Below are 15,138 nucleotides of genomic sequence, written 5' to 3'. Positions count from 1 at the left end.
CCTCTTGTGTCTCCCTCCTACCCTCCCTATCCCACCCCTCTAGGTGGTCGGAAAGCACCAAGCTGATCTCCCTGTGCTATGCGGCTGCTTCCCACTAGCTATCTATTTTACATTTGGTAGTGTACATATGTCCATGCCACTCTCTCACTTCGTCCCAGCTTACCCTTCCCCCTCCCCGTGTCCTCAAGTCCATTCTCTATGTCTGTGTCTTTATTCCTGTCCTGCCCCTAGGTTCTTCAGAACCATTTTTTTTTTTTAGATTCCACATATATGTGTTAGCATACGGTATTTGTTTTTCTCTTTCTGACTTAGTTCACTCGGTATGACAGTCTCTAGGTCCATCCACCTCACTATACATAACTCAAACGACTACAATTTTAACTCTGAAAATGTGTTTAATGTATTCATTTGAACTAGAATAAATGATTTTAAATAACTGAGGAAAAGAGAGCCACTACTAGGTTTGGTTTGCAAATATAGCTGATCAAGTATTTCTAATTTTTGTTTGAATAGAGTTATTACATAGAGCCCACATACATGCAGATTATTTGATTTTCCTTTTTTAAATAACAGGTATTTATGGGGTACATAAGAATCACTGTAGGCACACACAGCAGTAAACAAGGCAGCTACTGTCCTATTTTCATGGAGGTGCAGAGGCAGACAAGTAAGCAAATAAATGAACAAGATAACTCAGGTAATGATAAACACTGTGAAGAAAATAAAACAGGGTATGGGACAGAAGATGACTGGAAAGGTACTTCAGACTAGACAGTAGGGGCACATCCTGTCTGAAAAAGTCAGACCTGAAAGACCATGTATCTATGTGGAGACTGAATGAACATCTCAAGAGGAAAGCAAATGCAAAAGCCCTAGAGCAGAAAGGGGTCTGACATAAGGGGGGAAAAAAGGCCAGTGCCATTTATTAGAGATTGAAAGTTTTCTATGATAAACCAATTATTTATCTGCATCTCACTGTGCCATTTATGAACTTTGGCTGACCTAGAATTTTCAACAATATGAAAAGATACTCAGAATGACAAAAAAAATACGTTTTTTCAAACCTCCCAAAAGATGTTAAAATGAAGTATGATTAATGCTTAAAATACATTAAAAACAAAAATCCTGTAAAGTCTATGTATCCAATTGCTTTTCAGAATGTTGTCAAGGAAAAAAGTACTTTCCAATGAAGTATTAGTAAAAGAGACCACATGAAAACTGGGTGATTCAAAAAGTTAATAATTCAAATGTTTTGCCATACAGAACAACCAACTAATCACAAACACTCCTTTAAATATTTTTATTATCATGAGAACATGAAAACTAGTGATATACTGAAGTGCCTTCTTAAAAAGCTAGTTTTGAAATATTTATGCAGCTGTTCCTTACAGTAAAGTTCTTTCTTAAAGGCATCACATTATGCTATGGACAAGAAGGTTCAGCCAACACAACAGGCAGGTATACTGGCTGAAGCGAAAACTAAAGAGGTTGTTTAAGACAAGATAACAATTACCCGATGTTTTGGCAGCAATAAACAGTAACAGCACTTTAAAAAGGTCTTTAAACAATCAGCCCAAACAGTAAATTTGGTTACAAACAATATCCTGAAGTCACGAATGTTTTCAACGCTGGTTAAAAAAATGAGATCCAAGTACATGCATTTCCTAGTTCATACTGAAGAACACTATTTACAAGTAAAGTTCCATGGCAAGCAATCTTTTTTCCAAGAGAGTCAACTGAGGGGGAAAAGGGGAGCTGTATAATCCCCATGTTTAAATACGAAAAATAACTTTTATCATCATAAATTGCAACATCTGCAACTACACTTAAACATTATGTTATTATTTCCCAGTCACCAAAGGGGTTTTTGTTTGCCTAATATTTCAGACACCATACAACAATGATGGTTACATAAAGCTGCATTTGGCAAGCTCTGAATATAAAAAAGAAAGTGACATCAGAGTTGCACTATGGACCAGGGATGAAAAATGACCATCTAATTAAAAGGATTATTAAGGCCCAGGAAAGCAGGAGGAAGGGGGTTACTATCTGTGAGGAGAGACAGGGCTAGAGGTAACCTAATAGGTAATCCAGAGAAGTTAGTGGTGTTGGGATACAAAATACCCCGTGAAAACCTTTTCTAGTCCACTCTCAATTTGCTATACAACCAGGAGGGAACACTCTTATTTTTAAAACAGGAGAAGGTAATAGGAAACGCTCATTAAGCCTTTCTGGATCTCTCTGTGCTCTTTTGCTCCAAGGACCAAATGTCACATAAGTGACAAGTCTGCAGCCTCTCAAAACTAGTATCAACAGCAAGACAGAATTTACTCATTTCCAAGAGAGCTTTCTTAACGTCCCAACTCATTTGAAAGGGAGTGGGATTGTTATGTGCTTGCTGACGTTGCTATTTTTAGTTTCTTGTTCCTTAAATTAGTGAGGTTGAACTGGTCCCATGAAGTCTATGGGCTGCTTGCTCATCACTGACCAGAGGAAAGGTTTTGAAAGACGAGTTAAGAACATGAATTTTTTTTAATATAAAAACTCAGCTAAATATTTTCTGTAATGAGAAAACGTATTACAAAGCACAGCTTTATCAAAAAATTGTTATTCAATTATAATAGAAAATGTAAGTCTCCAAGGCATTATCTTTAATTTCTGAAACAAGAGTCATTCAAGAAAAAGTTAGAAATTTCGTTGAAGCATCTAAATGACTCATTATGAAGTATTCCTTTTATTATTTATATCTGAATGAGATGTCCTATGAGAATCTTTCATGAACAAATAAAGGTACTCTCTTAAATGGTAGTTAGTTCCAAAGTACTAGAACACAACCTGAATTTGAAAATCTGTGAATTCTGTATTCATTTATCAGTGACCAAAACGACCTCAAAGACGCTGAGGAAACTCTTCGCTTTAATTTGCAATCAATATTTAATTTAATGAATATATCTCAGCTTTACAAAAAAGCAAAAGAGTGTTAGTCCATACAAAGAAATGATTAAAAATGAAATGATTAACTTTTTCCAAAAATATTTTTCAACTTAGTTATCGAAGCCTAGAAATCACTAAGTATATGTCCTGTCTGAAATCTTTTATACCAAGGTAAAGACCAATACTAATTTTTTTTCACTTTCAACAATTTATATTACTTATATTTCCTAAGACATACATGCAATTATATTCAAAAACACTTTGTCAAAATAGATATACTATATATTATTGATGATTTTTAATTATTAAAAATATTTTACGTATTCAGAGATACGCATATTTCCCAACTATACAGTCCTAAGTCAGTGGTAGAATATTTTAGCAGGTCTTAATCAAATCTTAAAGGGTTGCATTAACCATACACCTAATACAAAATATTTTTACTTTGGTTTCCTTTTCTATTTGTTCATGAAACAAGGATAGCAGATCTTGTAAACTACTAACTAGGGTTTACAAAGTACTAGATAGCAGGGGACACGAGGGATTAGGGAATGCTTCTTCACAACAGTGGTGTACTTGAGCTGGACTTTAAAAGAGGTCACCACACTTAAGAGGGTAGGGGTGTGAGGTATGGGCATCAAGATGGCCCCAATGATTCTCACCTCCTGATATTCACATCCTTGTATAGTCCCCTCTCCACAAAACAGGATCTTACAAAAATGAAGATGTGATTTATGAGGTTAAGTCTTAAAAGACCCCAAGGTTCTGTCTTGCTTTTTCTTGATCACTCAACTTTGAAGGAAGCAAGCTGCCATGTGAAGACACTCAAGAAACTCTACAGAGAGGTCCATGCAGAAAGAAACTGGAGCTTCCTGCCCACAATACCACTAACTTGCCAGGTATGTGGTAAGCCACCCTGAAAGTGAATTCCCCAACCCCAGAAAAGCTTTCAGATGGTGGCAGCCTGAGCCAACAACTTGACTGCAAGCTCAAGAGACTATGAGCCAGAGCAGACAACAGACAACTAATACAGAGTATGTAACATAGCTGGCAGAGAACACCATGCACAAAAAAAGTACAGAGGGATGATATAGTGAAGCAAGCTTGGGTAAGCAGTTCAGGATGGTTAAAGTATGAAGAGATGAAGCTAGAGAAGTATGCAGGGTCCCAGATCAGAGATTCTTTACTGCCCAGCTAAGGAATTTGGACTTTATCCTATAGGCTAAGCAGTAAGTAGGGAAGTCAGTGCAAGTTCTTCAACAGAGAAATAACATAACTAGATTCAAATTTTAAAAGAAATACTGAGTAGCAGTAGAGATTAAATGGTATGGAGGATGGCACTATGACTGGAAGCTGTCCCATTAGGGAGACCAGTCGGCATATTCTCTTACCAGTGCAAGAGGAGAAATGAAGAACAGCTGTGAGGTAGAACTCTTCTGGGGCCCATCCGTATTCAGTCAGAGAGTTCACAGCCAGCTGGGTTCCAACAAGCTGACTCCATTAATGGTACAGGTGCAGAGCTGACCCCTCCCACAACCACGTGGACAAAGACCTTTCAGTATCATCCTCGCCATTAAGTCACTTCTCGTTCTACTCAAAAACAGAGGCTTTAATGCCAGTGCAGGGTCCTACAGATGCATATCCTCAAAACTACTGAATGCTATTCCCTAACCACCAAGAGCTGTTAGGCCTCAACATGAGTTCTACCATGAGAATGAAGTAAATCCATCAAGAGGCCAAAGCAATTGCTGAATCCAAAACGGAGTCCAAATAACTAGTTAAATGCCACCATTCCCAACCCCACTCCACCATTCATCCACGGTAGATCTTTCTTCAGAGCCCTGATTATCCCTACTCCTGTGGACCACCTTCTGCCAAGCCATATGAACATTGAGAACCACATCCCCCGATTTGCCAGGGGTCCCTACTGATTCTCAATGATGCTGCCTTGAAGCCAGCAAAATTCTCATTCTTAAGACTCTAGATTTCCCTCTTTTAACACAATATATTTATTAACACGAATTAAGATACTGATACAATGATTTCATCTATATAATTTCAAAAGGCAGTAAAACCAAACTACTGGATTGTTTAGGGATGCATTCATCGTTTTCAAAGAGCAAAAAAATAAAATCCATAAAAAGCAGGATAGTGGTTATCTCTGCAGGAGGAGATGAAAAGTTTTTCACTGAGACAAAATGCATGGGGAGGGAATATTTCTGGGGGTGCTGCAATGTTTTAATTTTCAGTCTGGGTGTTGGTTACACACGTGTTGGCTTTAATGTTATTCATCAGACTGTATGTATACTGGTTTTATGTACCTTCTGTTTATTACATTTCTTAATAAAAATGTTTATAGAAAGGCAAGACCCCTTGACCCACAAAAAATGTTTAAAACCACAAAAATATGCATATAACATACAGAAAATCCACTTAAGTGGATAATTTAACTAGTAATATGTATGATTTTAAAATATGTATGTTAAAAAATGTAAACATGTAACTAGTAAATATGTATCGTTAAAAAATATTTCTGTCCCACCAGCATTTTTCTCCTTATCAAAACAAATATTTGCCTCCCAAATCAGTAAAAGTTAATTAAAGTATCACATCTTCCGCTGGTGAGCATGACAAAACTGGTTCTCATACTCTGATGTGATCACTAAAGCAATGTGGCCTTTTGATCCAGAAATTCTTCAAATCCCCGAAACTGAAATATGAGAAGAATTATAAGCATAAAGATCTTACCCTCAATGTTTTTTTTTCTTTAAGAGCTAGAAGAAAAGTTAGAACCAACATAAATAATAAATAGCAGAACACTGTTTAAGAAAATTATGTATCTATTTGAGGAACTATAAGTTACTCTTTAAATTGACCATTATGGTTACTGTAGTTATATTTTAAAAAAATCTTCAATGGAAATATATACTGAAATATTTATGTATCAAATGATTATATAGTATTTCCATCAAAATAATAGGTAAGGATATGAAAAGTAGGTGAGGGTATAAATGAAACAAGATAGGCCATTAGTTGATAATAGCTGAAACTGAGGAATGAGTACAATGAGGAGGATTTTCTGTATTGGTATTTGGTATATGTTGAAATTCTCCATAATAAAATTTTTGTAAAACTAGGGGGAAAATTAAGGTGATGAACTGAAATTATATAGCTGCATCTTTCTAAGCTAAGAAAAACAGATATGATAGGATGGAGGGAAGAAAAGCAAATCAAAATCCACTGTTTATGTTAAGAAGCCTTCAATATTTTCTTTTATTTCCAAACTTTATTACTTCTATAGTTTACTTAGCTATTTGATCTACTCTTTTGAACATAATTTAGTGCAAATAGTTTCTAAATTCCAGTTAACCAGAGATTCCTGAATCTATCTTCTAAGACAGATACAGTGAATTATTTTTCTGTTCAGCATCTACTTCAGATTCTTCCTGGCTTTTTAAGCTACAGTTTTACAGCTGTTCTATTTTGAAACCTAGTTTCTTCTATTGCATATTTATGTATTACATGCATCTTAAAACCGGCATTTTGGTACTTTATATTTTAGCCGAAAATGCAGTTCTTGTCTTTTCTTTCAGAGACAGTTAAAAAGAATCAAATATGTACAGTTTATGTGTGCTTATATTGGTTACTCATAAACTGTTGATTAACTAATGCCATAATGAGTATTGTACTTATCTGAAAAGTTAAGTTACTCTGCAGTTATATTAAAACCTCTCTGTGTATATGTGTTTCAATTGCCATAAAGAAAAGCTAAATGTAGGGAATTCATTTTGAAATACACTTACCAGGATGGTTAGAAATGGGAGGCTGGAATGCAAGCTCATTGTGAACTGGCGGCCCTAAAGAAGAGACAATAAAAATCCCATTTTCATTTATTAAAAGTTTTCCAATGCTGAAACTTTTAATAAACCTTAAATATAACTATCATACCTTAGGAATTGTTTAGATCAAGCTTATGTAATGTCTAAGAACTTATAAGCTTAGTTTACCTTATAATTATAATAAGCAAATACTCTTGAATTACTTTTGTAGCTATTTAATAGACAACATTTTAGTGCTGTATGCCAACTGTTAAACAATTTACTATAGTTGTACATGCAAAATTTAATGTAATTATAAATTATCCATGTAATACAGTACAATTCATAATGTAATATATAATAATTCAAATTGTTAGGTCCATTTTAAAACAAGTGTTTATGGTTTATTAAATTAAGAATATTTACAAAATGGCACAGTAGCTAACATAACTGAGAGATTATTATGTGTTAAGACATGTGCTAAACACCTCACATGAATTATTACATTTACTTCTTACAACATCCCTTGAGATAGATACTACTATTACTACCCTTAAGGTTTAGGGAGGTTAAATAACTTGCCAGTGGTCACACAGCCAGTTAAGGGTCCAAACTCAGCACCCTTAACAACTATGCTGGCCCAGGCAGCCATTAAAAATTACATTCTCTTAAGACATGGAAAAATAGTAACATAACTGTAAAAAAGCAGGGTACAACAACATAGTCACAGTCTGATGTCTTCCTCCCCCCAAATTTATATATATACCCGACTATATGACTGGAAGGAAAAATGTGACAAAATATTAGAAGTAGATATCTCTGGGTAGTAGGATTCTGGATAATTTTTATTTTCTTATTTACTCCTCTGTGTATTTTCCAAGTTTTCTTTGGTATTATTAAACTTATAATTGAGGAAAAGGGATTTAATATATATGAAAGATTTATACTCTTGATTTTACTAGGCCAAATGAACAATGTTCCTATTCTGCCTGAAACTACAAGCTATGGTTATCAGTAGGGTATCCCTCCCAATCAAGCCTGCACAGAGTAGAGGAATGAGATTCAACATCTGAGTGTCTATGGTATGCTGAACTCTGTGGTGAGAGAAACCTTGAGATCTTCGACACTCAAGGAGTTTCAATCCACTTAGGGTGGATATACAGATACACATGAGATCTAAGAACGTACACAAAACAAACAAACAAATGAATGGCAATCAATGTGGTGTTAATGAAATATCAGCAACAAAGAAATAAAAGTATTTTGTAAATATCAATCCTCTAAAACAAAGGTATGATAACACAACTATGAAAAATAAAACTGTTTACAAAAAATACTGAAAAGCACTAATCATTTAATGAAACTAAATTGTAAGATGAATAAAAGATGTAAAAACATTTTTTAAAAAATAGAAAGCAAACAAAGCTCTCAAAAAGAAAAGGCCCTTACAACAGACACAAGAGCTTACAGTAATGTCCGGGATGGGGCGGCAGAGGCGGGTGGTGCTGAAGGTGGCCGTTTTGGTGGTGAGGCAAATTAGGTGTGTATGGTGCAGTTCTACTTCCAGTCCAGGTGGTAGTGCTGTCTAAAAATTAAGGCCCACATGGATTAATTTGCTTTTATAAACTCTGCCTATTGTTTCTCAACTACTTAGAAGATTTTAAAAAGCATATACATACTATGATGGTAAGTAGCTGGCTGACCAGTAAATCCATTCTGCTGCTGTCCTGGCTGAGGCCCTGAAGCTATCTGCAACAATCCTTCACTATGGCTGCCTGCCAGTATACTGGCAGGCTGACCTAGAGGAACAAGAAGACATTAATATGGTACATTTATAGAGGCAATCCTATGGTTTTATACAGTAAATGAAGGATCAATTATATCTGATAGTCACAATTATAAAGATGAGCAAAAAGTGGAATTCACCCATGGCCTATATAATAAAAAACCCTACAGTCATCTATAAAGGCAAACCTTAACTTGAAGAAGTTCAAAATTATTCTATCTTTAAGTAATATCTAGCTAATTTTATTGGCCCATTTCTTCACAAATATTCTTCAAATGCCAGCAAAACCGCACTATAGGTCTAGCCTATCATAATAACTTCTTCAGAAGCACATCAGCTCACTCCCAGCCACTCCATCTAGCTCTGGACCTTTCTGACTAGGACTCCAAAAGTCCAGGCTCAAGAAAATGTTGAAAACTGGAAAGTTCATTATTATCAGCACTGGTACTGGTAATGGCAGAATGCTAGAGGGTGATCAAAGAAAAGGAGAGCAGGCAAATATTTTAAATGGAATGCGATGGGTAAGGTGGGAAAGTTAAAAAAAAAAAAAAAAGGTAAGCTCCACTGTCCAATCAACACAGCATCTGCTAGTTAAAACAAAACAAAACAAAAAATCAGTCTATTTTGAAATTTTTTCATGTGCTTTTAAAAATAAAGAATTGCCTCTAAGAACACTATCATACTCCTGGATTCACAAGAAATTAGTTGCTCTCTCTGTATGTAATATACCAGGAGAACTATTCTATTCAAAACCATTCTAAGAAATTGCTTACATTTTAGGGCTTTATTTTTTGTACAGGAAAAGCTTAATTTCTTCAAGCAAGTATTAATTAAGTCAACTGTGATCTCACTTGGAAAGCAATGAAATTCCATAATTGTTATTTGTTACTGGCATTACCTCAATCTTTTCTCATCTATATGGGAGTATAATCAGATAGAAGAGAGTAAATGACACCATTGCTCGAATATGCAATGAACAGCTCAAAGTATCAAGAAAAAGGAACATTTTTCTCCTCTCTACAACTCACATTTCCTTAAGGCTAAGATTATAAAATTAAAAGCTAAAGAGACTACTTCAATACTCCCTAAATTATTTTTTTTTAAGACGATGTTTTCAGCTACCATCCTATCCATCCCCCTCAAATTTTTGCAGGTTATCTTTAAAGGTTAATTACATTTTTACTCTTGCTTTTTAACAACTGTACATGTTACATACTCTTAGCTACCTTACAAAAATTGTCACTATGCAGAAGAAATTAAATTATTTTAATTTACTACAGATATTTAGAAAGAAACCCTGAAGATATTCAGGTACCAAATGAACATAAAGTGGGCTTAGCATAAAGCCCACTGCAGTTATCTGTACTGAGTATTTCCATTACACAATTCCAAGTACATAAAATGAAATTAAACAACTAAATCAGCTCATGTAGTCTTCCAATTCCCCTATTTTAGTCCAATTTCTTTTCTTTCTTGTAATTTTATCAATACACTTTTTGAGATCTAAGGAAACATTCTGAAACAAATTCTAAAACTTACGGTAATCATAACTCATTGTGAAAATATATCCAAAAAACACCAAGACAAAATTATCCACATTTCATTCATATCACTTTATTTGATCTTGAAAAGGACTCGGCCCCAGGGAATGTAACAGTTAAAATGAAGTCACTTTAGCAAGCATCAACAAAGGCATGCAAATTCAACCTCCAGGTGGTATCAACAGAGGTTAAGCGGCACTAATCTATGCTGAAGTAGCTGTAAGTACCTTCTCTTATTCTCCTTCCCTACCCACTGTTTGTCAACTATATTCCCAAATTGGTGAATAAAGAGTAGACAGATAACAGAAGCACCAAGTGGTTAAAGGTTCATGTTCTAAAGTATGTGTTTAACCTATATGGCCCACTTGGAATATGCTGTCTATAGTGAGACTGTCATCTCATGCAGCAAATCCAAAAGATACTGTTTGAAGAGGTAAAATGAATTAAAGAGGGGGAAATTTGGTATACTTTATTTGAAACTCAATTGTAGAAATCAGTCCTCCATTTATTCCAAAGATCAACTTTCTATGTTGAATCTGATCTGATATTAAAGTAAACAGAATAATGCTTCCTTTGATATCAACTAACAAAGTATCAGGCCAGATCTATCAACAATTCACTGCTGATGTGGGCTTAGATACAATCTCCTTAGCAAGCAGGTACAAATAACACAATACAAATGCCAAGACCCTGTTCTGTGATTAATTTAAAAACAAAAAAAAGGCCACTCAACTTGCCAAGTTGAAAACTGTCCAACCTTTGGTGGCTATGAAAATAAGGTCATTATTTCCTTGACCAGGCCCCAAGAAAAGCTGAACCTAATAGCACTCTGCCTCCATGACATGGCAGAGAAGGTGAGTACCTCTTTAATGGGAAGAATCTTTTGAAAATAGACTTGTTAGAAAAAAAAATAAAGTTAGATACACAGAATTTAGCTTTATTTCAAAGTTGACTAAAATACTTAACATCTATCTTGAGGGTTATATGTTACAAACAAATTTGTCAAGATTCCTTTTTCTAAGTCTGCACAATTGGAGACTGAGATGACTATTATAAAGTAATATTCTGCCAGTAAAGCAAAATAAAAATACTGATTAGAGGAAAGCTTGCAATTCCATTAACACAGATTTTTATAAACCTCTTGGTTCAAAACTACTTGTTGGTAACTTAAATATTTCTCTAAAATAAATCTGAAAACTTAAGAGACTTCTTACTTCTGCATGTAATAAGGTACAAATTACACCATTAATTTAAATCATTACTTAAATTCCAAGTGACTGTACATCAACATAAGAACATTTAAATAAATTACAAACACCATTTTTTTCCAGGACAACTCAAACACCTATTTAATGCTTGTTTACCTATGAAAGATACCATAGTAATTTTAATTTTCACTTGCTTGGAGGTTTCCTCCAAGTGGCTACCTATAAATATTTAATAGTTAGGAAAATTTATCTTGCTGACTACATCTGACTCTACAACTCACTTGTGGAAGCCACAGGAATGTTGGGAAAGTTGGTGGTGCTGGTAGCATTAGACTCAGATGGGGCTAAGAGAGCTGGGGCGCTGTAGGTCTCCGTCGATGCACGATTACTTGGTGGATGCTGGATGGTTTGAATTGAATGCCCTTCAGTGGATAATGATGGCTGTCCCTCAAAGTCATGAACATATTCATCCTTCACCAACATACTAGGTGGAGCTATACAGAAAAGCAAACATATTTTAAAATCTTATAAGCCTCTATTCCCAGAAAAAAAAATCTTATAACTAATATAGCAACACCTAAAATCAACTATAGTGTGTATCAGTCTAACTCAGAATTTTCTCGTACTATTTATAAAGCATACTATTCTATCAGCAAAAGCTATTTATTTAGAGGTAGTGGCATCAGATCAACCTGACTGACTCCTTGAAATCTGAGGTAGACTATATTCCAACAACCTCCAGCAATGGTCCTAAAGAGGTATTTTTAGTTTCTTGATTAATAATCTAAAAGTAATAATCACCTTAAATACACAACATAAAGTAGACAAAAAATCAAGTGGCTGGGGAAAATATTTACCTAGTTAAGACGACCAAATTGAGATCAAATAATTACTTTTTTTAATCTTTTTGCTAATTTCACGGTGTAAAAATATGAGTGGGATCTGACAGCTATCCAATTCCAGATCTAGAATTACTGTTAAGTAACATATTCTTTGAAAGTGAAGTATACTGAATGTCCCCTAAAGGATTAGAATGAGCAGAAAAATCCCAACTGGTAAGTCAAACTGAAATTTCCTTCTAGAAACCCAATCCAAATAATGATGTTTGATAAATATGTAGTGTGAAAAAACTCGATAAACAACATCTTTCACCCACGTGGTTACACCTTAATAAGCAAAGCCAGGCTCTAGCTGATATAACACCTTTTCTTGAACAAACCAGGGAATAGTTAGTTGGCTTTGTTGTGAGGAAAAAAAGGAAAATTGAAACTGCATTTATAATAATCAATGGTTCTCTGCCCAGAACCTCCCCACTTCTTTTTAGGCTATAGTTTTGGGGTTTGCTTTTTATCTTTAGCAAACAACGCTTTACTGCATCTAAACTAACACTACCCTAGAATTTTATAATCCGTTGAACTCTAACACTAGGTTCTTTTCTTAGAGCAGTTAGCAGTCCACAAAAAGACATTCTCTTTTCATTGAGAATCAGCATACAATGCTCCTTATCTTTCTCTATGTTAATCTTTGAAAAAATCCATTACACATAAATACTAACTAGTTACACAGCTACTTTTTTATTAAACTGAGAATATTTCAAAGAGGTAAGAATCATCTATTGTTCAGATTTCCACATACAATCTCTTAAAGGGCTTTTTCATGCATCAAAAGTAATGAAGACATTGATATTTTTAAGACCCATAAATTTCACTACGAAGAGTTTCTCTTTAGAAAATTCTATGGAAACAGAGATAACCAAAAGGAGCTCAACATATCATTATATGTCAGTAAAAAAAGTGGATCTAACCACTCACCACTAATGTTGGCCAAATTATAAAAATGCAAAGAAAAAATCATTTGAGACATAAAGTGGGTATGACTGTATTTATTCAATTTTTAAAAACTTATACTCTTCAACAAAGTCCTATGATTTTCTGCATATAGATCCTGACATCTCTTATTAAATTCTTGGAAATTTTAGGGTTCTTTGCTGTTTATAGTGACTGGGATCTTTTTACCAAGATATTGGTATTGCTAGTACATAAGGAGAAATTTACTGATTTGAGGATATAGCTGGTCAACTTGATACTCATTATTTCTGCTTTTCAGTTGACGCTTTGGCTTCATGGGCAATCATAACAACTGAATTCTGGGCGTTCCCTGGTGGTCCAGTGCTTAGGACTCGGTGCTTTCACTGCTGTGGCCCGGGTTCAATCAATCCCTGGTCGGGAACTAAGATCCCACAAGCCACATGATGCAGCACCACCCCCACCCCCCAAACAAAAGAAAGATTTGAAAATAACAACTGAATTCTGCTTTTAAACAGTTATGCCTCATAACTTTTTCTTGCCTAATACGTTGGTTAAACCTTCCCAAGTGTAAGTCTGGGACTTCTACCAGTCTACAGGTCTCTTTAATCAAATAACTTAAAACATAAGTTTCTTAGGTAAAACTGGGTATCAACAAGGATAGATGTCTGCAATATACTTTTGCCAAGAGAAAAAAAGTAGGTTATAAAACACTACTGTACACTATGATCATACTCATGTTTAAAAAATCATATAAGTAAAAAAGCAAGGTCCAGTACAGTGCACAATATGCTTTTTGTGTAAGAAAGAAGGGAAATAATACATGTATTTTTGCACAAAGAAACCCTGGAAGGAAACACCAGAAACTAATAAAAGTGATTACCTGAGGTAGGGGGGAATGGGGACAGGGGTGGGAGCACTTCTTTTCACTGTATACCTTTTTATAGTATTTTGATTTATGGACCATGTATTGCCTATTCAAAAAAATAAGATTAAAAAAAACATATAGTATATATTTTTAAAGTCCAGGAAACAGACACCAAACTATTAAGTATTTCTCTTTATGGACTAGCATTCAACAAATTAATTCACTGAAAAAATATTTATTGAGCACCTATGTTCCAGGTACTGTTCTAGCACTTGGGATACAACAGTAAACAAAAGAAAGATCACTGCCCTCACAGAGCTTACAGTCTTCTATGATATTTTTCTATTGTTTAAATATCTAATAGTGAGCACAAATTACTCCAGCCCCTCCTAGCTGTCTAATCTTGGGGAAGTTCCTTGATCTCTCCAGGCACCAGTCTCTACATCTGATAAAATGTAAATAATGCCACCTACCATGTAGGAGTATTATAAGAATGATGATACAATATTTGTAAATTATTTTGACACAAAATAAATACTTAGAAAGTGTTAGCTATTATGATTTAACCATACCCTTAGAGCGGTCATACGTGTATACAGAGATTGTAAAATGTTCTGTGAGGAGTAAAGAACACATAGCAGACAGAAAAGCTGAAGACACTGAGCTCATCCTAGGTCTCTGCTCTTTATTACCACCAGCAAGCAGGTCACAGCTTGTCTATGGTACTGTCACTGTCCTATTTACCTTTTCTTTCCTCCACTAGACTATGAGCTCCCTCAAGTGGAAAAAACATACTTTATTTATCTTATCGTCCCTGGAACCTAACACAGTACCAGGCAATACATGCTCATTAAATATTTGTTTAAATCAACACACAAGTCAATGTGGTCATGGAAAGTTTCATGAGAGAGATGAGACAGGCTGGAAATGATTACCACCAAGATTCCCACTCAAAAGTGAAGGAATTATCCCATTTGCTTAACTTTTAACTACCTGGCCTTATATTATTTCTTTGTCCAAATCTAAAAGGCCCTGTGAGAAACACCTGTTGTTTTCTGAGGAAAGAAGCCACTGAAGCCAGCCTTTACAAAGCCACCACTAGGGGGATCCATAAGGCTGAATATAGGGCTAGAGCAACTAAAACGGGCTATCAACCCACACAAGCCCATCAATAAGAG

The 15,138-nt window shown here is 35.0% G+C and overlaps 1 protein-coding gene across 2 annotated transcripts in view; it reads right to left on the bottom strand.

The window, feature by feature from the left end:
• The window catches only part of SMAD4 (SMAD family member 4), a 57,239-nt gene that overhangs the window by 23,636 nt on the left and 18,465 nt on the right, over window positions 1–15,138 (bottom strand). For both annotated transcript variants that reach the window (XM_059895011.1, XM_059895010.1), the window contains exons 5-8: window positions 11,569–11,781; window positions 8,432–8,551; window positions 8,221–8,337; window positions 6,738–6,791 (exon numbers count right to left, since the gene is read on the bottom strand). In XM_059895011.1, the coding sequence (XP_059750994.1) occupies window positions 6,738–6,791; window positions 8,221–8,337; window positions 8,432–8,551; window positions 11,569–11,781 (504 nt within the window). The remainder of the gene's footprint in view (window positions 1–6,737; window positions 6,792–8,220; window positions 8,338–8,431; window positions 8,552–11,568; window positions 11,782–15,138) is intronic.

This window comes from Balaenoptera ricei, chromosome 14 (assembly GCF_028023285.1).
Source record: "Balaenoptera ricei isolate mBalRic1 chromosome 14, mBalRic1.hap2, whole genome shotgun sequence".
In the NCBI taxonomy this organism is placed as follows: Eukaryota; Metazoa; Chordata; class Mammalia; order Artiodactyla; family Balaenopteridae; genus Balaenoptera; species Balaenoptera ricei.
Note: the sequence above shows the minus strand (reverse complement) of the source record. Positions and strands in the feature narration are given on the sequence as shown.